Here is a 26,716-nt window from a genome sequence, read left to right on the forward strand (position 1 = left end):
GAGACGGGGTTTCATCATGTTAGCCAGGATGGTCTCAATCTCCTGACCTTGTGATCCACCTGCCTCGGCCTCCCAAAGTGCTGGGATTACAAGCGTGATCCACCATGCCCGGCCCTGCTTTCAATCTTTTTATTTTCCCAGAAATGGAAATGCTGATCATACGTTATTTCTATATTTTAATCTGGGGATCTGCCATACTGTTTTCAGCAGGCTTATACCACTTTACATTCCCAGTGATAGTGCACAATGTTCTCCAACATTCCACATCCTTGACAGTATTTCTTGTTTTCCATCTTTGATACTACTAATCCCAATGAGATGCTATGTATGTCTTGAGTTTGATTTGTATTTCCCTAATGACTAAAGATGTCGAGCATTGTTACGTGCTTATTGGCCATCTGGGTATCTTCTTTGGAGAAATGTCTATTCAAGTCCTTTCCTCCATTTTAAAATTGGATTGTGTCTTAGCTTGGGTTGCTAAAACAAAATACCATAAATTGGAAAGCTTAATTAATCAACAAACATTTATTTCTCATGGTTTGGGAGGCTGGGAAGTCCAATATCAAGGCACTGGCATAGTCCATGTCTGGTAAGGGCCTGCTTCCCGGTTCAAAGATAGCTATCTTCTCACTGCACCCTCTCATGGTGAAGGGCAAAGCTAGCTCTCTAGGGACTCCTATCAGGAAACTAATCCCAATGACAACGCCTCCATCTTCATGATGTCCTCCAATCCTAAAAACCACCAGAGACAGGGCCTCCAAATACCATCACATTGTGGGGGAGAGGAGGGGCGCGGGGGTAATGTTTCAACATATGAATCTGAGGTGGCATACACTCAGCCAAAACATTACACCTCTGGCCCCCAAAATCCATGTCATCACATGTAAAATATATTCATCTCATCCCAAAGGCCTCAAAAGTCTCAGTTAATTCCAGCATGAAGCCTAATGTTTAAACTCAAACTCCAAAGTGTCATCTCAATATCACATCACTCAGATATGGATGAGACTCAATTCATGCTGAGGCAAAATTCTTCTTCAGCTCCGAACCGGTGAAAACCAAACTAGTCATGTATTTCCAAAATATGAGACAGGCACAGGATAGAGATTCCTATTCCAAAAGTGAGAAACAGGAGAAAGGGGTGAGCTCCCAAACAAGTCTGAAACCCAGAAAGCAAACTGAAGACTTTCCATATTCTTTAGATAGGTAGATACTTGTAGACCTGTCCTCCACTATTGATTTTCACAGGTATTCGAAGGTTGTGTGATAAATGAAAGCTTTCCCACATTCTTTACATAAGGTTTATCTCCATTATGAGCTCTTTCATGTCTTTGAAAGGAACTGGAATAACTGAACGTTTTTCCACATTGCTTACATTCATAGGGTTTTTCTCCGGTATGAGTTCTTTCATGTATTCTAATGGAACTGGCATAATTGAATGCTTTCCCACATTCTTTACATTCATAGGGTTTTTCTCCAGTATGAGTTCTTTCATGTGTTCGGACAGAACTAGGACAGTCAAAGGCTTTACCACATACCTGACATTTATAAGGTCCATCTCCAGTGTGCAGTATCATATGTTTTCTAATCCTTTTAAGAGAAATGAAGGCTTTCCCACATACCTGACATTCATAGGGTTTCTCTCCAGTGTGAGTTCTTTCGTGTATTTGAAATGAACTGGGACAGTCAAAGGCTCTACCACATACCTGACATTTATAAGGTCCATCTCCAGTGTGCTTTATCATGTGTCTTCGGACACTTGGGAGAGAAATGAAGGCTTTCCCGCATTCCTTACATTCATAGGGCTTCTCTCCAGTGTGAGTCCTTTCATGTGTTCGAACATTACTGGAAGAACTGAAGGTTTTACCACATTTATTACATTCATAGGGTTTCTCCCCAGTATGAGTTCTTTCATGCTTTCGAACATAACTGGGAAAAATAAAGGCTCTCCCACATACTTTACATTTATAAGGTCCATCCCCAGTGTGCCTAATCATATGACTTTGAAAATTTGTGAAAGAAATGAAGGCCTTCCCACACTGTTTACATTCATGGGGTTTCTCTCCAGTATGAGTTCTTTCATGTATTCGAAATAAACTGGGGCGGTCAAAGGCTTTTCCACATTCCTGACATTTATAAGGTCCATCTCCAGTGTGCCTAATCATGTGTCTTTGAAAACTTGGAAGAGAAATGAAAGCTTTCGCACATTCCTGACATTCATAGGGTTTCTCTCCAGTGTGAGTTCTTTCATGTATTTGAAATAAACTTGGGCGATCAAAGGCTTTCCCACATTCCTGACATTTATATGGTCCATCTCCAGTGTGCTTAATCATGTGTCTTCGAACACTTGGGAGAGAAATGAAGGCTTTCCCACATTCCGGACATGCATAGGGTTTCTCACCAGTGTGAGTTCTTTCATGTCTTCGAAAGGATTGACAAGAACTGAAGGCTTTCCCACACTGCTTACATTTATATGGTTTCTCTCCATATTCCTGATAGTCATATGGTTTGTGTCCAAGGTGAGATCTGATGTGCCTACTAAGGGATGAATGATGCATGAAGACTTTCCCACACAAACTACATTCACATGGTCTTACTATAGTAGGAATTTTCTTGTTCAGATTAAGATTGAGAATCTGACTGAAGGCTTCTCCACATTGATCATATTCTTTACTTTCACTGAGTCCCTCTTCCATATGATTTCTGGAAAAAATAGAAAGGAAGATTTAGTGGTTTATGACTTTATATTTATTAATAGGTATTCGACTTACATTTTTACCATAATCGGGGAAAGGGTAAGTTTTCAGGCCTGTATGAATTGTTTGAAAGTGAATGGATGGAATGCTCTGCAAGAGAGCTCAACAGTAGCTATCACCAAAAAAGTGATATCCATATATACAGTTTCTTAATACTATTTCCAAGTGAATGATTTTGCAACACTGAACATCTATGCCACTTTTTCTTTTTCTGGTGAAAAAGTTGTAGGAATAAATAAATCTGAAGCTGGGCTTACTGGTTTGTTTCCTTATTTTTAAAATTTCATGACATACTAAGAAGGAGACATTGCTTTCTCTTGTCAGTGCAAATTACCTTAAAATTCTCCCCTGATTTTTGTACCAATCTTCAATGCTCTGGTCTTCCCATTTTTTTCCTAAAATATAGTCAGAAAAAATCCTTATGAACTGATAGACATTACAGAAAAATGACTAGATTCTAAGTTCATGATAAGGTGCAAACAACCCTGATTTATTCACCCAAGTATTCCCTTTTCCACATCAGACATCATGAAAAAGCATTAAAAAGCAAGAAATACTTCTTCTCTAACTGACTAAAAGAAGGAATGATGTCATCCTTACCTACACAGGCCAGGTTTCTAAAGGTTTCCCGCATCACATCTCTGTAGAGTTTCTTCTGGGAAGGATCCAGCAAAGCCCACTCCTCAAGTGTGAAGTTCACAGCCACATCCTCAGAGGCCACTGAGTCCTAAAACATCCCAAATATGCAATGCAGGAGGAAGAATGAGATGACAGTACAGGGATGTAAACTCAATTCATAAAAGTTCACAAATGGCTAGGTGTGGTGGCTCATGCCTGTAATCCCAGCACTTTGGGAGGCCAAGGCATACAGATCACCTGAGGTCAGGAACTTGAGGCCAGCCCGGTCAACATGGTGAAACCCCATCTCTACTACAAATATATGAATTAGCTGGGCGTGGTGGCGTATGCCTGTTAATCCCGGCTACTCAGGAGGCTGAGGCAGGGGAATCGCTTAAACGAGGGAGGCAGAGGTTACGGTGAACCGAGATCACGCCACTGCACTTCAGCCTGGGTGACAGAGAGAGACCCCATCTCAAACAAACAAACAAACAAAAAACAAAACAACAAAGTTGACAAAACGATGTGGCAGTCTCCAAACATTTATTTTATGATAAATAAATATGGTTGTCAGAATTCCGTCTACATTCACTTTCTCATAAATTTAATTACCCCATGAAAACATGCAACTGATCTCTACATTTTTACTGTAGTCACTACAAGTTTTATTGGTCTCTAATGGCAGGATCCAGTTCACCTTGGAGAAACAAATAAAATGCTATACAAAGAAAACAAATTTTGGCCAGGCTTGGTGGCTCACGCCTGTAATCACAGCACTTTGGGAGGCTGAGGCAAGAGGATCACAGGGTCAGGAGTTTGAGACCAGCCTGACCAACACAGTGAAACCCCGTCTCTACCAAAAATACAAAAAAATTAGCCGGGCATGGTGGCATGCACCTGTAATCCCAGCTACTCGGGGGGCTGAAGCAGGAGAATAGCTTGAACCCAGGAAGCGGAGGTTGCAGTGAGCTGAGATCGTGCCATTGCACTCCAGCCTGGAGGACAGAGAGAGACTAAGTCTCAAAAAAAAAAAAAAAATTTAAGATCATCATTCCTACCGGGAAAAACTTCTATTTCCTTTCATATCTCACACCAATCAGCATTCCATGAAACACAGGGTAGGCCAGGCGCACTGGCTCATGCCTGTAATCCCAACACTTTGGGAGGCAGAGGCAGGCGGATCACCTGAGATCAGGAGTTTGAGACCAGCCAGCCCAACATGGCAAAACCCTGTCTCTACTAAAAATACAAAAAATTCACTGGGCGTGGTGGTGGGCACCTGTAATACCAGCTACTTGGGAGGCTGAGGAAGGAGAATCGCTTGACCAGGAGGCAGACGTTGCAGTGAGTAGAGATTATGCCACTGCACTCCAGCCTGGGTGACAAGAGCAAAACTCTGTCTCAAAAAAAAAAAAAAAAAAAAAGAGAGAAAGAAAAAAAGAAACACAGGATAAAAACTGAAAAAGGTATCCATGAATAAATAAATATACACTGAAGAAGCGAAACCATTTTCTTCTGTTCCCTTCATCAAACATGAGAGGCCAGAAGGCCCGTAGAAATCCACGTTCTGACAAAATCCAGCTGACCACACTTTCCTGAAGGATTCCAGGCCATCAGACGTAGACAGATCAAGTTGGTTGAAAGAAAATATTCCTCTGCAAAAGTAGTCATTTTAACCTGCATGTATAACATTTGTTATAGACTCACTGATTCCTTTGACTCTGTCCCATTTCACTAGGCTAGGAAGCTACTGGGAAGACAGAACTCAGGCATGAAGAAGAAGGTATGGCAACTTAGGCAGCGCCCCCTCACCCAGCAAAATCCCCATAGTCATGAACGTCAAGGGCAGTTTCCCACCTATTTTTACCTTACATACACACACATACTAAGAAGACAAAATGCCAGAAGAGTTTTTTCTGGCAGATACCTAACAAGGTACCCTATGACTTGCTAACCTTGAGGAACAGGTTAAGAGTTGCAATTTCTGAGGGATTTCATTCAAGTCCAGATGGTTTGATGGTGAATTTGACCATGATTATAAAATACATGAAGGGATCAGCAGTGCTTTTCTCCAAAAGAACATAAAATACTCTTTCTCAAATTTCAAGAGGAAATGATTCCTGACCAGTCACTATGTGATACTACATTGTGTAATGTCAAGGCAAAATAAAATAAGGGGAAAGATGGGTTCTTTTGGTTTTCTTAGAAATGGGAACTTGCTCCATCATCCACACTGGAGTGCAGTGGCATGATCACAGCTCACTGAAGCCTTGATCTCCTGGGCTCATGTGATCCTCCCTCCTGACTCTCCCAAGTAGCTAGAACTATAGTCGCAAGACACCATGCCTAGCTAATTTTTAAATTTTTTGTAGAGATGGGGTCTTACTTTGTTGCTCAAGCTGATCTCAGATTCCTGCCTCAGCCTCCCAAAGTGCTGGGATTACAGATGTAAACCACCACACCTGGCTGGAAAGATGGGTTCTGAGAAAGAATGAAATGTCCTCAAGATAGCCTCTTACAAAATATTTTTTAAATTCTATAAATCCCCTAAAAACTGTTGAAGAGTCAACAAAAAGTTCTTCTCCAAATGTAGCAGGAATAATGAATATCTAACAATGGCCAAAGTCTTCTGAAGAACAACATGATAGCTTCCCTAACCTTTAACAAGAATTCTGAATGCTGGCCAGGTATGGTGGCTCATGCCTGTAATCCCAGCACTTTGGGAGCCTGAGGCAGGCAGATCACTTGAGTTCACTTGAGTCAGGATCATCTGAGTTAGGAGTTTGAGTCTGACCTGGGAAACACGGCGAAACCTCGTCTCTACTAAAAATACCAAACTTAGTCAAGCATGTTGACGCGCACCTGTTACCCTAGCTACCTGGGAGGCCGAGGCAGGAGAATCACTTGAACCCGGGAGGTGGAAAGTGCAGTGAGCCGAGATTGTGCCACTGCACTCCAGCCTGGGTGGCAAGACTCTGCCTCCAAAAAAAAAAATAGGAGAACCATGGTAGGCACTGAGGAGAAAAGACCACATATCTTTCTTACAATACCACAGAAGGCCACAACCCAGGCCAGGAACAAAGGCTCACTAACAAATCATATGGTTACAGAACATGTCACACCTCCAGGTAAAATGCTCAATTAAAGCCCAAGAAGGAAGGTCAGAGACAAAAAAAGAAACAAAAGCAAGGGCAACTAATAGAAAAAAGTAAAAACTATGGTAGATATTAATACAACTGTATCAATAATTGAATGTCAATAGTCCAAATATAATTAGAAGACAGATGCTGTTATAGTGGATTTTAAAAACATAGTATGTTGGCTAAAAGGAAACCACTTTAAATACAAAGACACACATATTAAAAGTAAAGGGATAGGGAAATATATAAAATGCTAACATTAATTAAAAGAAACATGGCATGGCTATCTTAATATCACAAAGTACACTTCAGAGAAAGGAAAAAACACAGAGATAAGCCAGGTGCAGTGACACATGCCTATGGTCCCAGCTACTTAGGAGGCTGAGATAGAGGATCGCCTGAGACCAGGAGTTCAAGGATATAATGCGCTATAATTTATTGTGAATAGACCCTGCACTCCAGCCTGGGGAACAGCGAGACCTTCATCTCTATAAAAAAAATTTAAAAAAAAAAATTTTTTTTTTAATTAACCAGTTGGGGTATCACAAACTTGCAGTCAGCTACTTGAGAAGCTGAGGCAGGTAGATTGCTGGAGCCTGGGAGTTCAAGGCTGCAAAGAGCTATATGATCACACCACTGCATTCCAGCCTGGGAGACATAGTGAGACTCTGTCTCTAAAAAAAATAAATTAAATTTTTAAAATAAATAAAGAGATATAAGTGAGCATCACATAATGATAAAGGACTCAACATGCCAAAAAAACCTGACAACCCTTAGTGTGTGTTTGCATAACAAGCGTCGCAAAATACATGTGGCAAAATACAACCGATAGAACTGCAAAGAAAAAATACACTAATCTACTTGTATAGTTGGAGACTGCAGCACCCCTCTAGCAGTAATTAAGAGATCCAACAGGCAGAAAATCTGAAAGGACATAGTGAAGTAAATAGCGTCATCAAACAACTGGATTTAATTGAAATGCATGGAATACTTCATCTAACAATAGCAAAACACAAATTCTTCTCAAGTTCACAGGAATATTCACAAAAATAAACCAAATACTGGGGCATAAAACACACCTTAATAAATATGAAAAATTAAAAAAAACATACAAAGTATGCTCAGACCGCAAGTCATTCATCTAGAAATCAATAACAGAGATAGTTACCAACTCCCCCACATCTTTAGAGATTAAACAACACAATTCTAAATAAGCACATGGATCAAAGAAGTCTGAGAAATCAAAAATAATTTTTGACCTAAAATGAAAAAGAAAACAAAATTTATCAAAAATTAGGGTATGCAGCAAAAGCAGTGCATAGAGGAATATTTACAGCATTGAACACCTACACCAGGAAAGAACAAGGGTTTATAATGAATCATCTAAGAGTCTACTTCGGGCTGGGTGCAGTGGCTCACGCCTATAATCCCAGCAATTTGGGAGGCCAAGGCGGGCAGATTACTTGAGGCCAGGAATTGGAGACCAGCCTGGACAACATGGTAAAACCTCATCTCTACTAAAAATACAAAAATTAGCTGGGCGTGGTGGCGCATGCCTGTAATCCCAGCTACTCAGTAGGCTGAGATACAAGAATCACCTGAACTTGGGAGATGGAGGTTACAGTGAGCCAAGATCATACCACTGCACTCCAGCCTGGGCAACACAGCAGGCTGCTGTCTCCAAAAAAAAAAGAAAAAAGAAAAGAGTCTACTTCAGGAAAACAGAAAAACAAGAGAGCAAATTAAACCCAAGTTAGCACACACACAGACAGAATAATTGGAGAAGTCAATGAAATGGCAGGAAATCAATAGAGATTAAAAAAAAAAAACAAGTTGATTATTGGAGAACACCAATAAAATTGATAAAACTCTAGTCATGGTAAGAAAAAAGAAATTACTAAGATCAGAAATGAAAGAAGGCAAAAGTAAAAACTAAAGAACATTTGACAAAATCTACCATCCACTCATGGTGGCAAACTGGGAATAGAGAACTTCCTCCTCAGAAAGAACATCAATGAGGAACCTGCAGCTAACATCATACTTAACAGTGAGAAACTAGATGCTTTCTACACAAGACCAGAAACAGGGTAAGAATGTCTTCTCTCACCACTGCTATTCAACAACATCCTTAAAGTCCTAGATAAGCAACAAGACAGAGGAAATAAAAAGTATATCGATTTAGAAGGAAGAAATAAAATTGTCTTTGCTGCATAAGACATGATTATATAAAATATATAGATGGCATATAAACATATGAAAACATGCATATTTTGTCACTGGGGAATTACAAATTTAAAAATTAAAGACTAACACAACCTTTATTAGAATGGCTAAAATTTAAAACACTGAGAACATCAAATGATGGCAAAGATGTGAAGCAACAGGAACCCTCATTTGTTACTTGTGGGAACGGAAAACAGTGCACCTATTTTGGAAGATGGTCAGTTTCTTATAAAACTAAACATACTCGGCCAGGCACAGTGGCTCATGCCTGTAATCCCAGCACTTTGGGAGGCCAAGGAGGGTGGATCACCTGAGGTCAGGAGTTCAAGACCCGCCTGGCCAACATGGTGAAACCCTGTCTCTACTAAAAATACAAAAATTAGCTGGGCATGGTGGCACATGCATGTAATCCCAGCTACTCGAGAGGCTGAAGCAGGAGAATTGTCTGAGCCCAGGAGGTGGAGGCTGCAGTAAGCCGAGATCTTGCCATTGCACTCCAGCCTGGACGACAGAGCAAAACTCTGTCTCAAAACAAAACTAAACAAAACATACTCAACATATAACCTAACAATCATGCTCCTTGGTATTTATCAAAATAAGCTGAAAACATGTTCACACAAAAACCTGTACATGGATGTTTATGGGAGATTTATTCATAATTTCTAGAATTTAGAGTTAACCAAGAGATTCTTGATAAACAAACGAACAATCTGCAGTACATCCATATGATTAAATATAATCATATGGATAAAAAGAAGATATCAAGCCATGATAAGACATAGAGGAGATTTAAAAGTATGTCACTGGGCCAGGTGTGGTGGCTCACACCTGTAATCCCAGCACTTTGGGAGGCAGAGGCGGGAGGATCACCTGAGGTCAGGAGTTTGAGACCAGCCTGACCAAATGGTGAAACCTCTTCTCTACTAAAAATACAAAAATCAGCTGGGCATGGTGGCAGACACCTGTAATCCCAGCTACTCAGGAGGCTGAGGCAGGAGAATCGCTTGAACCAAGGGGGCGGAGGTTGCAGTGAGCCAAGATCACATCACTGCACTCCAGCCTGGGCGACAGAGTGAGACTCCGTCTCAAAAAGAAAAAAAGAAAAGTATGTTACTAAGTGATAGAATCCAATCTAAAAAGGCCATATACAATGTATTACCAACTATAAGATACTCTGCAAAAGACAAAACTATGGGACATGAAAAAGTCTTTGGTTCTAAGGGATTTCAGGATGCAAAGGGCAGATGAATGAATGTGTGAACTGTAGGTGATTTTTAGGGCAGTGAAACTACCCTAACAGAAATAACACACGTCATTAAACATTGTCAAAGTCCAATGAATATACAATAGTCAACTCTAATGTAAAATGTGAACATTAATGCATCCATATTGGTTCAACTGTAGTAAATGTACCACAGTAATACAATATATAAAAAATAGGGCAAACTGGCCGGGTGCGGTGGCTCACGCCTGTAATCCCAGCACTTTGGGAGGCTCAGACAGGCAGATCACGAGGTCAAGAGATCGAGACCATCCTGGCCAACATGGTGAAATCCATCTCTACTAAAAATACAAAAATTAGCTGGGCGTAGTGGTGCGTGCCTGTAGTCCCAGCTACTTGGGAGGCTGAGGCAGGAGAATTGCTTGAACCCGGGAGGTGCAGGTTGCAGTGAGCTGAGACTGTGCCATTGCATTCCAGCGTGGCGACAGAGCATGACTCCGTCTCAAAAAAAAAAAAAAAAAAAAAAATAGGGCAAACTGTAAAGAAGAGTGATCATTAAATAACTCTGTACTTAATGATCAATTTTTCTGTAAACTTAAAACTGTTCTGAAAAAATCTGTTACAAAAAGTTAAAATGAAGAGACTCATGACTGAGAAGTAACTAATCACTGAACCATGTGTTTTTTTTTTTTTTTTTTTTTTGAGACAGGGTCTCATTTTGTCACCCAGATTGGAGTGCAGTGGTATGATCACAGCTCACTGCAGCCTCAACCTCCAAGGCTAAAGTGATCCTTCCACCTCAGCCTCCCAAGGATCTGGGACTACAGGTACATGCCACCATGCTCAGGAAATTTGTGTATTTTTTGTAGAGACGGGGTTTTGTCATGTTGCCCAGGCTGGTCTCAAACTCTTGGGCTCAAGCAATCTGCCTACCTTGGCCTCCCAAAGTGCTGACATGGCAGGCGTGAGCCACCATGCCTGGCCCATATCATATTTCATGCAACTGATTTGAACTTATTTTAGTAAGCCATTATGGTGATGAATGAGGTCTTCAGCCAATGCCTTGTTTAGGAGCCCTGCACTGTATATTCTGAGAAGTTAGGAGGCCAGCACTGTATATTCTGAGAAGTTAAATTAGGGCCTTGGTTACCATCAGTACTGTCTAGAATTCGGACATGGATGAGTATCCATGGTATTGTGGACTTCGTATAAGATATGTATTGGCCAGGCAAGGTGGCTCACGTTTGTAATCCCAACACTTTGGGAAGCCGATAGAGTGAGCCATCACATCCAGCCCTGAAGTCTTATTCTCATTGGTAAATACAAGAAAAACAGTAACAGATTATATAGATTTGGAATGAACCTGAAAACTCCTAATACTTTTAACAGATGGTTTTTAGTATATATGTGCAATCATAATCACAATTTTCATCACCTCAAAAATAAGCCCATGTACTTTTTACCTGTCAATCTCCTATCCTCCCATCTTCTTCCGCCAATCCCCAGCCCTTGATAAGCAGCAATCTTTCGGTCTCTATAGATATTCCTATTATGGACTTCCATATAATCAGAATCATGCCATGTGGTATGTGACTGGCTTCATTATAGGTTTCTCAAGTCACATCCATGTTGTAGCATGCATCCCCACTTTGTATTTATGGTAGAATTATATTCCACTGGATGGACATTACACATTTTCTTTATCTATCATCCAATGATGTATTACAGTCAGCCCTCCATACTTGGAGTTTCTGTATCCTCAGATTCAACCACCCTCTGATCATGTACTATGTGGTTAGGTCTATGATGGTTAGGTACATACTGAACACATACAGACTTTTTCTTCTTTTTATTATTCCCTAAACAACACAATATAGGCCGGGCGCGGTGGCTCACGCCTGTAATCCCAGCACTTTGGGAGGCCGAGGCGGGCGGATCACGAGGTCAGGAGATCGAGACCATCCTGGCTAACACGGTGAAACCCCGTCTCTACTAAAAATACAAAAAATTAGCCGGGCGTGGTAGCGGGCGCCTGTAGTCCCAGCTACTCGGGAGGCTGAGGCAGGAGAATGGCGTGAACCCGGGAGGTGGAGCTTGCAGTGAGCCGAGATCGCGCCAATGCACTCAGCCTGGGCGACAGAGCGAGACTCCGTCTCAAAAAAAAAAAAAAAAAAAAAACAACACAATATAACAACTATTTACCTAAAATTTATGTTGTATTAGGTATTATAAGTGAGCTAAAGATGATTTAAAGTATATGGAAGACAATGTTTTCTAAGCCAGGCGTGGTGGCTCACGCCTCTAATTCCAGCACTTTGGGAGGCCGAGGGGGGCGGATCACCTGAGGTCGGGAGTTCGAGACCAGCCTGACCAAAAAGGAGAAACCCTGTCTCTACTAAAAATACAAAATTAGCCAGGTGTGGTGGCGCATGCCTGTAATCCCAGTTACTGGGGAGGCTGAGGCAGGAGAATCACTTGAACCCAGGAGGCGGAGGTTGCGGTGAGCTGAGATTTCGCCACTGCACTCCCGCCTGGGCAACAAGGGTGAAACTCCGTCTCAAAAAAAAAAAAAAAAGAAAAGAAAATGTTTTCTTAATTTCCATCTTGGGTTGTTCAGTGACAATGTATAGAAATAACAGATTTTTGCAGGTTCCATTTGTATCCTACCAATTTGCTTAATTCATTTATTACTTCTAAGTGCATGTGTGGGGTGGGGAAAGCTCTTGGAAGTTCTACATGTAAAATCACATAATTTGTGAACAGGAAAAAATTTCCTTCTTCCTGTCCAATTTTGATATCTTTTCTTTTTCTTGTCTAATTACTCTGACTAGAACATCCGGTACTATGTTGAATAGTAGTGGTAAAAGTTAACTAAGTCTCAATAGATTTTTTTAAATAGAATAAAAAATAATAGTAAGTTAAAATATAAAATGATTGTATAACACACATTCAACATACGAATATACATTTACACTGTTAATATATAAATACAAAATAAAGTAAAATATAAAATAATATTAGCTGGGTGCAGTGGCTCACACTTGTAATCCTAACACTTTAGGAGGCAAAGACAGGAGGACTGTTTAATGCCAAGGAGTTTAAGACCAGCCTGGGCAACATAGTGAAATCCTGTCTCTATTAAAAAAAAAAAAAAATTTGGCCAGGCGCAGTGGCTCACGCCTGTAATCCCAGCACTTTGGGAGGCCAAGGCGGGTGGATCACGAGGTCAGGAGTTAAACACTAGCCTGGACAAGATGATGGAACCCCGTCTCTACTAAAAATAGAAAAAAATTAGCCAGGCATGGTGGTGGGCACCTGTAATCCCAGCTACTTGGGAGGCTGAGGCAGAGAATTGCTTGAACCCGGGAGGCGGAGGTTGCAGTGAGCCAAGATTGCGCCATTGCATTCCAGCCTGGGCAACAGAGCAAGACTCTGTCTAAAAAAAATAAATAAATAAAAAATAAAAAAATTTTAACTCGTCGAGTGTGGTGGCACAAGCCTGTAATCCCAGCTACTTGGGAGGCTGACACAGAAGGATACTTGAGTACGAGAGGTCAACACTACAGTGAGCTATGATTGCGCCACTACACTCCAGTCTGGGCGACAGAGCAAGACCCTGTCTCAAAAAAAAAAGTATCAACTTTAGTTAATAATAATGTTATTGGTTTGCCAATTTTCATCATTATCAGATGTAATATGTTGGTTTATAATCATAACTAATACACTACACTAAGGCAGTATGTTAAAAATAGGGGAGGTAGGCCAGGCGTGGTGGCTCACGCCTGTAATCCTAGCACTTTGGGAGGTCAAGGCAGGTGGATCACCTGAGGTCAGAAGTTCAAGACCAGCCTGGCTAACATGGCGAAATCCAGTCTCTACTAAAAAAATTCAAAAAAAAAATTATCTGGACATGGTGGTGGGCGCCTGTAATCCCAGCTACTCCAGAGGCTGAGGCAGAAGAATCGCTTGAATCTAGGAGGCAGACGTTGCAGTAAGCTGAGATCGCACCTCCTGTCACCGCACTCCAGCCTCGGTGACAGAACGAGACTCCAACTCAAAAAAAAAAATAGGGGAGGTAGGGAGAAGGGGCTCTGTAATAGCTCCCAAATTTTTCTGTAAACTATGAATTAAAAAAGCAAATAAACTAACCTTTCATGGAAAATTCTTGTGTAAAAAAAGAAAGCTGGCTGGGCACAGTGGCTCACGCCTATAATTCCAGCACTTTGGGAGGCCGAGGCGGGTGGATCACAAGGTCAGGAGTTCGAGACCATCCTGGCTAACATGGTGAAACCCCATCTCTACTAAAAATACAAAAAAAAAAAAAGAGTGGGGCAAGGTGGCACGTACCTGTAGTCCCAGTTACTTGGGAGGCTGAGGCAGGAGAATCGCTTGAACCCAGGAGGCGGAGGTAGCAGTGAGCTGAGATCGTGCCACTGCACTCCAGCCTGGGCGACAGAGCAACAATTCCTCTCAAAAAGACAAAAAAGAAAAAAGAAAAAGGCCAGGCGCAGTGGCTCATGCCTGTAATCTCAGCACTTTGGGAGGCCGAGGTGGGCGGATCACAAGGTCAGGAGATAAAGACCATCCTGGCTAACACGGTGAAACCCCATCTCTACTAAAACTACAAAAAAGAAAAATTAGCCAGGTGTGGTGGCGGGCGCCTGTAGTCCCAGCTACTCGGGAGGCTGAGGCAGGAGATTGGCGTGAACCTGGGAGGAGGAGCTTGCAGTGAGCCGAGATCACGCTACTGCACTCCAGCCTGGGTAACAGAACGAGACTCTGTCTCAAAAAAAAAAAAAGAAAAAAGAAACCTGACATTCCATAGTACACACAGTATAATGTCACTTGCGTAAGATTCATTCAAAAATGAAATATATAACTGACTGGCTTAAAATAAAATATATTGACATAGGGTTAAATACACAGGTTAAGAAAAGCAAGGAAATTATCTTATAATCTATAACACTGGCCCCATCTGGAAAGAGAATGGATGATTTGGCTTCTAGGAATCATTTCAAGTGGGGCATGTGGTGAGAAGTCTTCAAAGTCCTGGCCTGGCTGTCATGAGACTGACATTCCCTTTACAATGTTTCAGTTGACTGTGCAACTGTTTTATGTAGTTTCCTCATATGCAATATGTTTAGTAAGTTTCCACAATGAAAACTCAATACACAAATAAATCTCAGTGTACTCCGAATTGTGAGCATCAAGCCATTGAAGTAAACATTTAAAAGAAAGCATAGGGCCAGTGTGGTGGCTCACACCTGTAATCCCAACACTTTGGGAGGCTGAGGCGGACAGATCAATTGAGGTCAGGAGTTCGAGACCAGTCTGGCCAACATGGTGAAACTCCATCTCTATTAAAAATACAAAAACCAGCCAGGTGTGGTAGCTCATGCCTGTAATCCCAGCACTTTGGGAGGCCAAGAAGGGCAGATCACGAAGTCAGGAGATCGCCACCATCCTGGCTAACACGATGAAACCCCGTCTCTACTAAAAATACAAAAAATCAGCCGGGCGTGGTGGTGGGCACCTGTACTCCCAGCTACTCAGGAGGCTGAGGCAGAAGAATGGTGTGAACTCGGGAGGCGGAGCTTGCAGTGAGCTGAGATGGCACCACTGCACTCCAGCCTGGGTGACACAGCAAGACTCCGTCTCAAAAAAAAAACCAGCCAGGTCTGGTGGCAGGCACCTGTAGTCCCAGCTACTCGAGAGGCTGAGGTAGGAGCATTGCTTGAACCCAAGAGTGGAGGTTGCAGTGAGCTGAGATCATACCACTGCACTCCAGCCTGGGCAAGAGAGACTCTGTCTCAAAAAAAAAAAAAAGACAGCATAGCCCCAGCCCCGGGAATGTGGCAAAACCCTGTCTCTACAAAAAAAAAAAAAAAAAGAAACACAAAAATTAGCTGGGTGTGGTGGCACGCACCTGCAGTTCCAGCTACTCAAGAGGCTCGAGGGAGGAGGATCACCTGAGCCCAGGAAGTCTAGGCTGCAGTGAGCCATGACTGCACCACTGCACTCCACCCTGGGTGATGGGGTTCGACCCTGCCTCAAAAAACAAAAATAGCTAGGCAGGGTGGCTCACGCCTGTAATCCCAGCACTTTGGGAGGTTGAGATGGGCGGATCACCTGAGGTCAGGAGTTCGAGACCAGCCTGGCCAACATGGCAAATGCCCATCTCCACCAAAAATACAAAAAAATTAGCTCGGCGTGGTAGAACGCACCTGTAATCCCAGCTACTTGGGAGGCTGAGGGAGGAGAATTGCTTGAACCCAGGAGGCGGAAGTTACAGTGAGCCAAAATCGCGCCACTAGACTCCAGCCTGGGGATGGAGACTCTGTCTCAAAAAAAAAAGAAAAAAAAAAAATCAAATTAGGAAGCACTACATGGAGAAATGGCATAGATCCTTAGAAAAGAGGCTGAATATTACCATGATTTATGCTTAAGCTGTCCCAAATACAGTGCTTTATTTAATTCCATAAAATTCACAACCAGATTTGCTTGGTATGTTTTTAAACTTAAGAAATGCTATTTCTGCCAGGCATGGTGGCTCACGCCTGTAATCCCAGCACTTTGGGAGGCCGAGGCAGGCGGATCACATGGTCAGGAGATCAAGACCGTCCTGGCTAATATGGTGAAACCCCGTCTCTACTAAAAACACAAAAAATTAGCCGGGCGTGGTGGCAGGCACCTGTAATCCCAGATACTCAGGAGGCTGAGGCCGAGGAATCGCTTGAACCCGGGAGAGAGGAGGTTGCAGTGAGCCAAGATTGTGCCACTGCACTCCAGCCTGGGTGACAGAGCGAGACTCTGTCCAAAAAAAAAAGAAATGCTATTTCTTGGCGGGGCATGGTGGCTCACGCCTGTAATCCCAGCACTTTGGGAGGCCAAGGTGTTCAAGACCAGCCTGGCCAACACAGTGAAACCCCGACTCTACTAAAAATACAAAAATTAGCCGGGCATGGTGGCGGGCGCCTGTAGTCCCAGCTACTCGGGAGGCTGAGGCACAAGAATTGCTTGAACCGGGTAGGCAGAGGTTGCAGTGAGTAAAGATCAGGGCACTACACTCCAGCCTGGGTAACAGAGTGAGACTCTGTCTCAAAAAAAAAAAAAAAGGTTTAAGAAACACTACTTCTAGGCCAGGCACACACATGGAATCCCAGCATTCTGGGAGGCCAAGGTAGGAGGATCACTTGAAGCCAGGAGTTCAAGATCAGCCTAGGCAACATAATGAAACCTTAACCAAAATTAAAAATTAGCTGGGCATGATAGCACGTGTCTGTAGTCCCAGCTACTCAGGAGGTTGAGGCAGGAGGATCGCTTGAACCCAAGAGTTGTAGGCTGCAGTGAGCTATGATCACGCCAGTGCAGATCATGCCTGGTGACATAGCGGGACCATCTCAAGGAAGAAAGGAAGGAAAGAAAGGGAAAGGAAGAAAGAAAAGAAAAAAGGAAAGAAAGGAAGGGAAAGAAAAAAGGGCCGGGCACCATAGCTCACGCCTGTAATCCCAGCACTTTGGGAGGCCGAGGTGGGTGGATCACCTGAGGTCAGGAGTTCTACACCAGCCTGACCAACATAGTGAAACCCTGTCACTACTAAAAATACAAAATTAGCAGGGCATGGTGGCACATCCTGTAATCCCAGCTACTTGGGAGGCTGAAGCAGGAGAATCACTTGAATCCCAGAGGCAGAGGTTGCAGTGAGCCAAGATCATGCCATTGCACTCTGGCCTGGGCAATAAGAGAGAAACTCCACCACAAAAAAGAAAAGAAGGTGCCAGGCGCGGTGGCTCACGCTGTAATCCCAGCATTTTGGGAGGCCAAGGCGGGCAGATCACCCAAGGTCAGGAGTTCAAGACCAGCCTGGCCAAAACAGTGAAACCTTGTCTCTACTAAAAATACAAAAAAATTAGTCAGGCGTGGTGGGGTGCACCTGTAATCCCAGCTACTCGGGAGGCTGAGGCAGGAGAATGGCCTGAACCCAGGAGGTGGAGGTTGCAGTGAGCTGAGATCACACCACTGCACTCCAGCCTAGGTGACTGAATGAAACTTGGTCTCAGAAAAAAAAAAAAAAAAAAAAAAGAGAAGGGGAAGGGAAGGGGAAGGGGAAGGGGAAGGGACCACTTCTAAAAACTGAAATAGCCAGGTGCGGTGGCTCATGCCTACAGCACTTTGGGAGGCCAAGGTGGGTGGATCCTGAGGTCAGGAGCTCGAGACCAGCCTGGTCAACATAGTGAAACCCTGTCTCTACTAAAAATACAAAAAATTAGCCAGGCATGGTGGCACACCTGTAGTCCCAGCTACTCGGGAGGCTGAGGCAGGAGAATCACTTGAACCCGGGAGGTGGAGGTTGTGGTGAGCCAAGATCACGTCACTGCACTCCAGACTGGGCAACAAAGCGAGACTTCATCTCAAAAAAAAAAAAAAAAACCTGAAATAGGACTCAAATATCTAAAAACAGCAAAGACTTCGTACAGTACACTGTTAGAAAATGTTACAGCCTGAATCTGTGTGTCCCTCCCAAAATTCATATACTGAAATTCTAACTCCTAATGTCGTTGCATTAGGAGGTGGCATCTTTGGGAGGTAATCGGGGTTAGAGACCATGAGTGTGGTGCCCTCATAAATGGGATTAGCACCTTTAGAAGAAATGACAGGAGACAGCTTGCTTCCTCTCTCCTCTGCCTTGTGAGGATACAATGAGAGATGATGATCTGAAAACCACAAAGCAAGCCCTTACCAGATACTACATCTGCCAGCACTTGAACTTGGACTTCCCAGCCTCCAGAACTGTGAAAACTACATGTGTGCTGTTCAGCCACCCAGCCTATGGCAATGTATTACAGCATCCCCAGGTGACTAAGACAGTACAGCACTTTCTCAACCATACATCAGGGTTATGAAATAATTAGGACACTATGGCAGTAGCAGAAAGATAAACCAAAGAAATATGGGAAATTCTGAAACCAGGGCATCTATGTAGGGTATGTGAACCTATGACAGAGCAGGTATGGTCAGTCAGGGACAAAACGATGGACAGTTAAACCCCAGCGGCAGTGATAACCCATCTTCTGCCATCATCTCCACATAATGTTGTGAATTCAGTGTAGAGCTGTCTATTGCAGTGAATTCTTAAAATTGTATGTTACCTCAGAAGCCACTTTGAATATGGCTTTAACTTTCTCATACCAGAAGCAGGGTTTAGTCACCCTTAATACAGTTTCCAGTTCTACGCCTCCTCCCATTTCCTCCATGTGGTCAATCCAGTTACCTGCCTTACACAGCCGCCTCCCTGTGACCACCTCTGCATGAGATGGCTAGATACAAACTGCTGGAAATCATCCAACTGACTCTACACAAGGAATGCACAGAGAGGCTGCAGGGACCACCTCTCAGTCACCATGTGACTCCACGAAATTCCCATCTGGTTGCTCTAAACTCACCAACTAGAACTCCCACAGAGTCTCCAATAAAGGCGTCTGTCCAGATTCCTCTGTCTTGCTCCCTGGTTAGGTGTGTATGTCAGGTCCGAAACAGCCACCCTCTTCCTGTTGGCCTACAAGGAGAACTATCCTTTCTCTCTGGGATCTATTACCTAGCAGCCTGTTTCGCCCACAGTTCACAAGGAAACCCACATTCAGAAGGTTAAACAAGCCCGAGGACCATTCATGTGAAGATGTGGCCCACTCCTAAGAGATGAGTGAGGGAGCCGGGTGTGGTGGCTCATGCTTGTAATCCCAGCACTTTGGGAGGCCAAGGCGGGTGGATCACCTGAGGTCAGGAGTTTGAGACCAGCCTGGCCAACACGGAGGAACCCCCCGTCTCTACTAAAAATACAAAAAATTAGCTGGGCGTGGTGGCGCGTGCCTATAATCCCAGCTACTCAGGAGGCTGAGGTAGGAGAATCACTTGAACCTGGGAGGTGGAGGTTGTGGTGAGCCGAGATCGCACCATTGCACTCCAGCCTGGGCAACAAGAGCAAAATTCCGTCTCAAAAAAAAAAAAAAAAAAAAAAGAAATGAGTGAGGGAAACATCCTGGGAGCTCCACGCACCCTACTCTCTTCTCCTCATGACGTGATTCATGGTCTCGATTCTCACCAGTGACCAGATGTTTACCTGGAGTCAGTTTAAGGTTCTGACCTCTGGTGTCTTTTCTGTGACACCCAAAGTGTAAACACCGACCAGTTCTAACAGCAGGTGTCTAACAGTTCAGTTCTGACACCACTCAGAATTAGGACAGACCTACAAGTTCAGGGCTCAGTCTCACAACATGCCAGTTCACATGCCAGTTCACATGCCAGTCACAAGCCGCAGGGCCACCCACACTTCTGAACAACTGTGTACAAATCGTGAGCTCCCATAATCTCCTCCTCGGGTTCAATAATTTGCTAAAACTATTCAAAGAACTTAGCAAAACATGTTACTTAAGTATAACTCAGGAACAGGCAAATAAGAGCTGAAAAATGGCAGGGAAAGGGGGGTGGATATAGGCAACGCTCCTCATCTTAGGGTGCACCACCCTCCCAGCACATCAATGTCCTCATCAACCTGGAAGTACTCTCTGAATGTCTTTGCTCAAAAATTTTTACACAACTCAATCTCCAGCCTCCACTCTTTCCTGAGGTAGGGAATGGAGCTTAAAGCAACAACCCTCTAGTCATGGGTTTGGTCTTTCTGGTCACCAGTCTCCACTCTGAAAGTATCCAGGGGTTCCACAGAATCACCTCATTAGCTTAAAACTCAAGTATGGTCTGAAAGGGGATTGTTGTGAATAACAAAACACACTCCACCTATCACTTAGGGAATTCCAAGGGTTTTAGGATCCCTGTCCCAGGAACTGCAGACAAACACCAAATATATTTATTACACCACAGAAGCAAATACACTCGTAAATTCATAAACCTTTTCTCCAGCAGAAAGAAGCCAAAGGTGTCTTTCTCTAAGTCTGACCCTCACAGACATTTGCAGAAATTACACTGTGACTAAACCAACTCTGTGGATACAAAACCAAATTGCTGACAATGTTGAATTTTACCCAAGCTCTATAATCCTACAGAATAGCTATGATTAAAACACTCTCCACCACCACCACCACCCTTGGTGTTCCGGAGAAGCAGCATACTTGGGGGGGAAAAAAACCCTATTACTAACTTAGACGTCCTTTATTTTACCTATAAGAAAGCCAGACAGGCGGCTGGGTGCAGTGGCTCACGCCTGTAATCCCAGCACTCTGGGAGGCCGAGGTGGACGGATCACAAGGTCAGGAGATCAAGACCATCCTGGCTAACACGGTGAAACCCCGTCTCTACTAAAAATACAAAAAAAAAAAATTAGCCAGGCATGGTGGCGGGCACCTGTAGTCCAGGCTACTCGGGAGGCTGAGGCAGGAGAATGGCGTGAACCCAGGAGGTGGAGCTTGCAGTGAGCCGAGATCGCGCCACTGCACTCCAGCCTAGGTGACAGAGCAAGACTCTGTCTCGAAAAAAAAAAAAAAAACAGACTCTCCAAATTCCCATCGTTTACTTCATCAACAACTGGCTGGACAGTTTTGTCTTCACTCATCAGTCAAAACAAAGTATCTGTAAATCCAACCTTAATGGTTGTTTCTCTCCTCCTTTCAGGCCCTGAACTTTGACCCATCCTCCACAGCCTAAGGAAGCACCCACCCAATCCCTCCTTTATAAACCATCCTAAAAACAGACTAACCTCAGGAAAAATATTATCTGATCTAGGATCCGATTTTGCACTTTCCACTCTGCCCTCTCCTCCCACCTATTCCTAATCTTATTTGTTCCTCCCCATGAATGAAAAACTTTTTTAGGGGAAAAGGAGGAGGGGAGACAGGGTCTTGCTCTGTTGTCCAGGCTAGAGTACAATGCCAGAATCATTGCTCACTGGAGCCTTGATCTTCTGGGCTCAAGGATCCTCCCATCTCAGCCTCGGCTGGGACTACAAGTGCGCACCACCACAATTTTTTTTAATTTTGTAGAGCGATGGTCTTACTATGTGTACAGGTTAGTCTCAAACTCCTGACCTCAAGCAATCCTCCTGTTTCGGCCTCCCAAAGTGCTGGGATTATAGATGTAAGCCGCCACTTCCACCAGAAAAGCCTTTTTCTGCCTAACCTCTGGGATGCTTGCAGATCTTGTATCTACTGCTTTCACCTTTTCGTTATACTCCTTTCACATAAAGTCACTTCTTACCTAACTCCAGATTTCTTGTATTTGAGGATGTCTAGAAACAACTCTCTCAAATCATGGGAGCCCATGGTTTACTGTTATTATCTGAACAATTAACAATTACAACCTCAGACAGGGTATCACCCTCCCAACTATACCTATGTGTGCATCCCCAGCTTTCCAGTGGTCTGTAGCTTCTCTCAGTATAAAGGACCCCTCCCCTGGTTGGAGTGATAAGGCTGGGATGCCTGCCAAGTTCTACCCAGGAAGAACCAACTGGGACTTCAATGACCTCCCTTTGCAGGCTCTTACTTTGGAGTCACTCTGAGGCACACTTGGCCTCAGACCTCTGCTTCCTTAGACAAGACTATTCACTTACTTTTTTTTTTTTTTTTTTGAGACTGAGTTTCACTCTTGTTGCTTAGGCTGGAGCGCAGTGGCACGATCTCGGCTCACCGCAACTTCCGCCTGCTGGGTTCAAGCAATTCTCCTGCCTCAGCCTCCCGAGTAGCTGGGATTACAGGCATGCGCCACCATGCCCGACTAATTTTGTATTTTTAGTAGAGACAGGGTTTCTCCATGTTGGTCAGGCTGGTCTCAAACTCACCTCAGGTGATCCACCCACCTCAGCCTCCCAAAGGGCTGGGATTACAGGCATGAGCCACCGCGCCCAGTTTCACTTACTTTTAAGTAAGAAAATATCCTGTGTTTGAAGAATCCAGCAAAATCACTCAAACTTACCATTTATGTATATAGGAGGAAAGGAAACTGTAAGACATTTGTATTCTTTTTTTTTTTTTTTTTTTTTTGAGACGGAGTCTAGCTCTGTCGCCCAGGCTGGAGTCCAGTGGCACAATCTCGGCTCACTGCAACCTCCGCCTCCCGGGTTCACGCCATTCTCCTGCCTCAGCCACCCAGCAGCTGGGACTACAGGCACACGCCGCCACACCCGGCTAATTTTTGTATTTCTAGTAGAGACCGGGTTTCACCGTGTTAGCCAGGATGGTTTCGATCTCCTGACCTTGTGATCCACCCACCTCAGCCTCTCCAAGTGCTGGGATTAAAGGCGTGAGCCAGGGCGCCCGGCCTATTTTTTGTATTTTTTAGTAGAGACGGAGTTTCACCGTGTTAGCCAGGATGGTCGCGATCTCCTGACCTCGTGATCCACCTGCCTTGGTGCTGGGATTACAGGCGTCAGCCATTGCGGCTGGCAAGACATTTGTATTCTATAGCTTAAACATGAAAAGCACATTTATCTATCCCTTTCAGACAATAGAGACCTCACATTATTATTACTTCCATGACAACTTCTTTACTAATATTTAATTCACTAATATTTAATATTTCAAAGTCCCATCTGATAGGATTTAGCATTAATCACCAAAGTCCAGATGAAAGGATACAGAACAGTTATCCATTACGACAAAATCTCTGCCCTGCAAAGGAGAAGATATTTTAGAGAATCTCTGTATTTCACCAATTAATGTGGAAATGTATTCGTTTCTCTGTAGCCATAATGGAAGACTGAATTTCCCTACTTATCTGAGATTCTTATCCCCAGTAGCATTCTCAAGGCTAAGTTCTGGGATTGATCTGAAATCACCCAAAAGAAGAAAACAGACCTGAGAAACCTACCATACATGTTGTGGAGAAGAAACTACACAAATAAGATTTTTTAACAAATTGAATGTAAGACTAGATAATTGTTTTCCCTCAAATCTACTTTCTGCCTCTTTCTCCCCCTTATGACCCTCCCTTTGTAAACACTTTATCTTGTCTTTCAAGCACTACTGATAAAATACATTTTACATTTAATAAAAAACAGGATCAAATAAGGAAATAAACCTTTTCAAGGGTTTACAAACCCAGGGAGAGGCAATGCTGACCTGGAATACAGACATTTATCTGATTCCAATGTCAGGTGAGGTCACCCTATCCCCCAGGACATCTCCCAGCCCCACCCTGGCTCACTGAGTGCTCAGTGACCAACCTCCCTGAAGACAGTGAATTGTGCCCTGCTCAGTCTGCCCCAAGCGCATTTTAACTTTCAGGTTCTCGCACCATTTCAATGGAGTAGGTTTTCCTTCTCCTTTGAGATAGTTCACTAGACTAAAAACAATCCAGAGGTCAGGAATCATTTGTGTCTTTTCCTCTCAGTAACAGCCTAAGATTGGGTAACCATCAATGTGTCCCTAAGGAACGGAAACTGGGGTTGAGGAAGAAAAGCTGAGCGTCCCAAAGGGTAAACTTTTCAGAGGAAGGGGATACCGGGAGACTCCTCCCACCTCAGGGCATGCAGCTGCTCCCGTGAGAGGCCCCACCCCTACACCTTAAGCTGTCCTCTGGGAGGAGTGACCCAGGGGTTGATAATCACTAGATCCTCCAAGAGAAGTGGCAGCTGTGGGTATCCTGGGTCAGGCCCAGGCAGTTCTGAAAATCAGGACCAGGAAAAGATAGAGGGCCACATCACCTTGTAAAGTTTCCAAAGGGGAAGCTCCACCCAAAGACATTTTGATTAGGCGTTGGGGCTTAGGAAAGATAAAAGGAGGGGAAGCACAAAAATTTTTTACCACGGCCGGGCGCGGTGGCTCACGCCTGTAATCCCAGCACTTTGGGAGGCCGAGGCAGGCGGATCACCTGAGGTCGGGACTTCGAGACCAGCCTGGCCAACATGGAGAAACCCTGTCTCTACTAAAAATACAAAATTAGCCGGGCATGGTGGCGCATGCCTGTAATCCCAGTTACCCGGGAGGCTGAGGCAGGAGAATCGCTTGAACCCAGGAGGTGGAGGTTGCAGTGAGCTGAGATCGCGCCATTGCACTCCAGCCTGGGCAATAAGAGCGAAACTCTGTCTCAAAAAAAAAAAAAAAATTCTTTTTTTTACCGTAGAGTGTTAGGTTCTTATTTTCTGTTTCCCTCTCAGGTTACAAGTACACAAACAAGAGGCCGGGCGCGGTGGCTCACGTCTGTAATCCCAGCATTTTGGGAGGCGGAGGTGAGCGGATCACCTGAGGTCTGGAGTTTGAGACCAACCTGGGCAACATGGAGAAACCCAGTCTCTACCAAAAGTACAAAAAGTAGCCGGTCGTGGTGGCGCATGCCTGTAATCCCAGTTACTCGGGAGGCTGAGGCAGGAGAATTGCTTGAACCTGGAAGGCGAAGGTTGCAGTGAGCTGAGATCTTCCCACTGCACTCCAGCCTGGGCGACAGAGCGAAACTCTGTCTGAAAAGAAAAAAAAAACAACAAACAGAAAACAAATCCTTTCAAAAGAGTATGGTGAAAGAAACTATAAACAACTAAAATACTGTGTCTTAAATGTCAAACAAAAAACAGCTGATAATGTTGATTTGGCGAGGGGAGGTCACCTTTGGGAATGCGGGGAAGGAACCGGAAATTTAGGCATTTATTCCCAGCCCCAGAAAAAGCTAGGCTAAAAAAAAACGGGAGTCGTAGGTTTGAGATTCTTTTTCCAGTACGTTTGGAAGACTCGGAGGAAGACCATTCCCCCGGAAAAAAAGAGGATGTACTGGGAAGGCCACAGCCCACAGCTCTTCCCATGCACGAACCGCACACCCGAGACGGGATTCCGCCTTATGACCCTCCCGTGTCCCAGCACAAACAATCCGGAGAGAGGCGGGGCTGCGGGCGCGGAGCTGCCCAGAGAGGGCTCCGAGGCCGGGGCCGCAGTCGCCGCGCAGGGACGGGACAGGACGCCCGAGGTACTGGCTACGGCCCAACCCACCCTGCGGCCGAGGGGACAGAGGGCCGAGCTGCGCCAGGGAACTCGGGTCCCAGACCCTGGAGTCGCTGCAGGGAGGCCAGGGTGCTTCCACAGCCGGTTCCGGCCGGTTCCCACAAGCCCCTCCCCCAGTCTCCAGGCGCCCGGCCCCGCACACGCACCATTTCCTGGCTTCCAGGGTGTCCCAGGGTCCTGCCTACGGCTCTCTCCGGCCTGTGCAGGTCCCAGCGAGCCAGACGCTGCGGTGGAGCCACCGGGGCCACTGGAGAAGCGGAGACCGGAACCCAAACGCAGTGGACACGAAACAGGAAGACCCCGCGGAGTTGTTGAACGTTGCCCCCCGTCCCCCTTGCAGAGTTCCTGATTGGATGGTTTGCAGGTCCCCGCCCTAGTGCCCCTGATTGGGTGATGATTCAAGTCCTGCCCCCTTGGTACTGAGTGACAGGAGAAGCAATGCGGTATGTGGCTGAGTAAAGACAGATTGACAGGGTCTTGGCCACTGCCCTTCGCGGGCTGGGCTTCCTCCCTCTGTAACCTTCTGTGCCGGGGAGGTTATTTGCATTTAAGCAGAAAGTGTTTCAGGCTCTGCAGAGGTGACACTGGCGTGTTTCTGCACTCAGGGTGCCCTTCCTGCCTTTTCCTCCCGGACACAGAGTCACAAGTGTGCATAGGGAATGACAGACTCGGCGTCCAGTGGAGCCATCCCCTGGCCTCGGAGTAGGAGGCGCGCCCAGGCCAGGCCAGACCACAGTGTAACAGGAGGGAGGAGGGCTTGCTTCTTTCAGGCAAGAAAATTAAAACGGACAAAGAAATAAAAGTATTAAATGTATAGGAAAA

General features: G+C 44.6%; 1 protein-coding gene across 2 annotated transcripts; it reads right to left on the reverse strand.

Annotated features, from left to right (window-relative positions):
* Positions 1-510: 510 nt before the first annotated feature.
* ZNF564 (zinc finger protein 564) lies at positions 511-26,266 on the reverse strand. Of its 2 annotated transcripts, XM_063801250.1 has the most exons (5): positions 26,041-26,245; positions 25,173-25,362; positions 3,357-3,483; positions 3,091-3,151; positions 511-2,703 (listed from the first exon to the last, which is right to left on the reverse strand). In XM_063801250.1, the coding sequence occupies exons 2-5, from the start codon at positions 25,236-25,238 to the stop codon at positions 1,233-1,235; spliced, it is 1,725 nt and encodes a 574-aa protein (XP_063657320.1). In that variant the 5' UTR covers positions 25,239-25,362; positions 26,041-26,245; the 3' UTR covers positions 511-1,232. The 2 variants fall into 2 exon arrangements, with proteins under 2 accessions (XP_063657320.1, XP_512406.2); XM_512406.7 differs by lacking the exon at positions 25,173-25,362 and having other exon boundaries at positions 26,041-26,266.
* Between the last annotated feature and the right edge of the window lie 450 nt (positions 26,267-26,716).

Source organism: Pan troglodytes, chromosome 20 (assembly GCF_028858775.2).
Source record: "Pan troglodytes isolate AG18354 chromosome 20, NHGRI_mPanTro3-v2.0_pri, whole genome shotgun sequence".
NCBI lineage: Eukaryota > Metazoa > Chordata > Mammalia > Primates > Hominidae > Pan > Pan troglodytes.

Bases quoted from the DNA above. Each gene is read 5' to 3' on its own strand.
- ZNF564 (XM_063801250.1), bottom strand. From the start codon at position 25,238: ATGCGCCACCACGACCGGCTACTTTTTGTACTTTTGGTAGAGACTGGG. The intron at 3,152-3,356 runs GTAAGGATGACA...ACTATATTTTAG, and splicing joins TAGAAACCTGGCCTGTGTAG to GAAAAAAATGGGAAGACCAG. The intron at 2,704-3,090 runs GTAATTTGCACT...TATTTTTTCCAG, and splicing joins AATCAGGGGAGAATTTTAAG to AAATCATATGGAAGAGGGAC.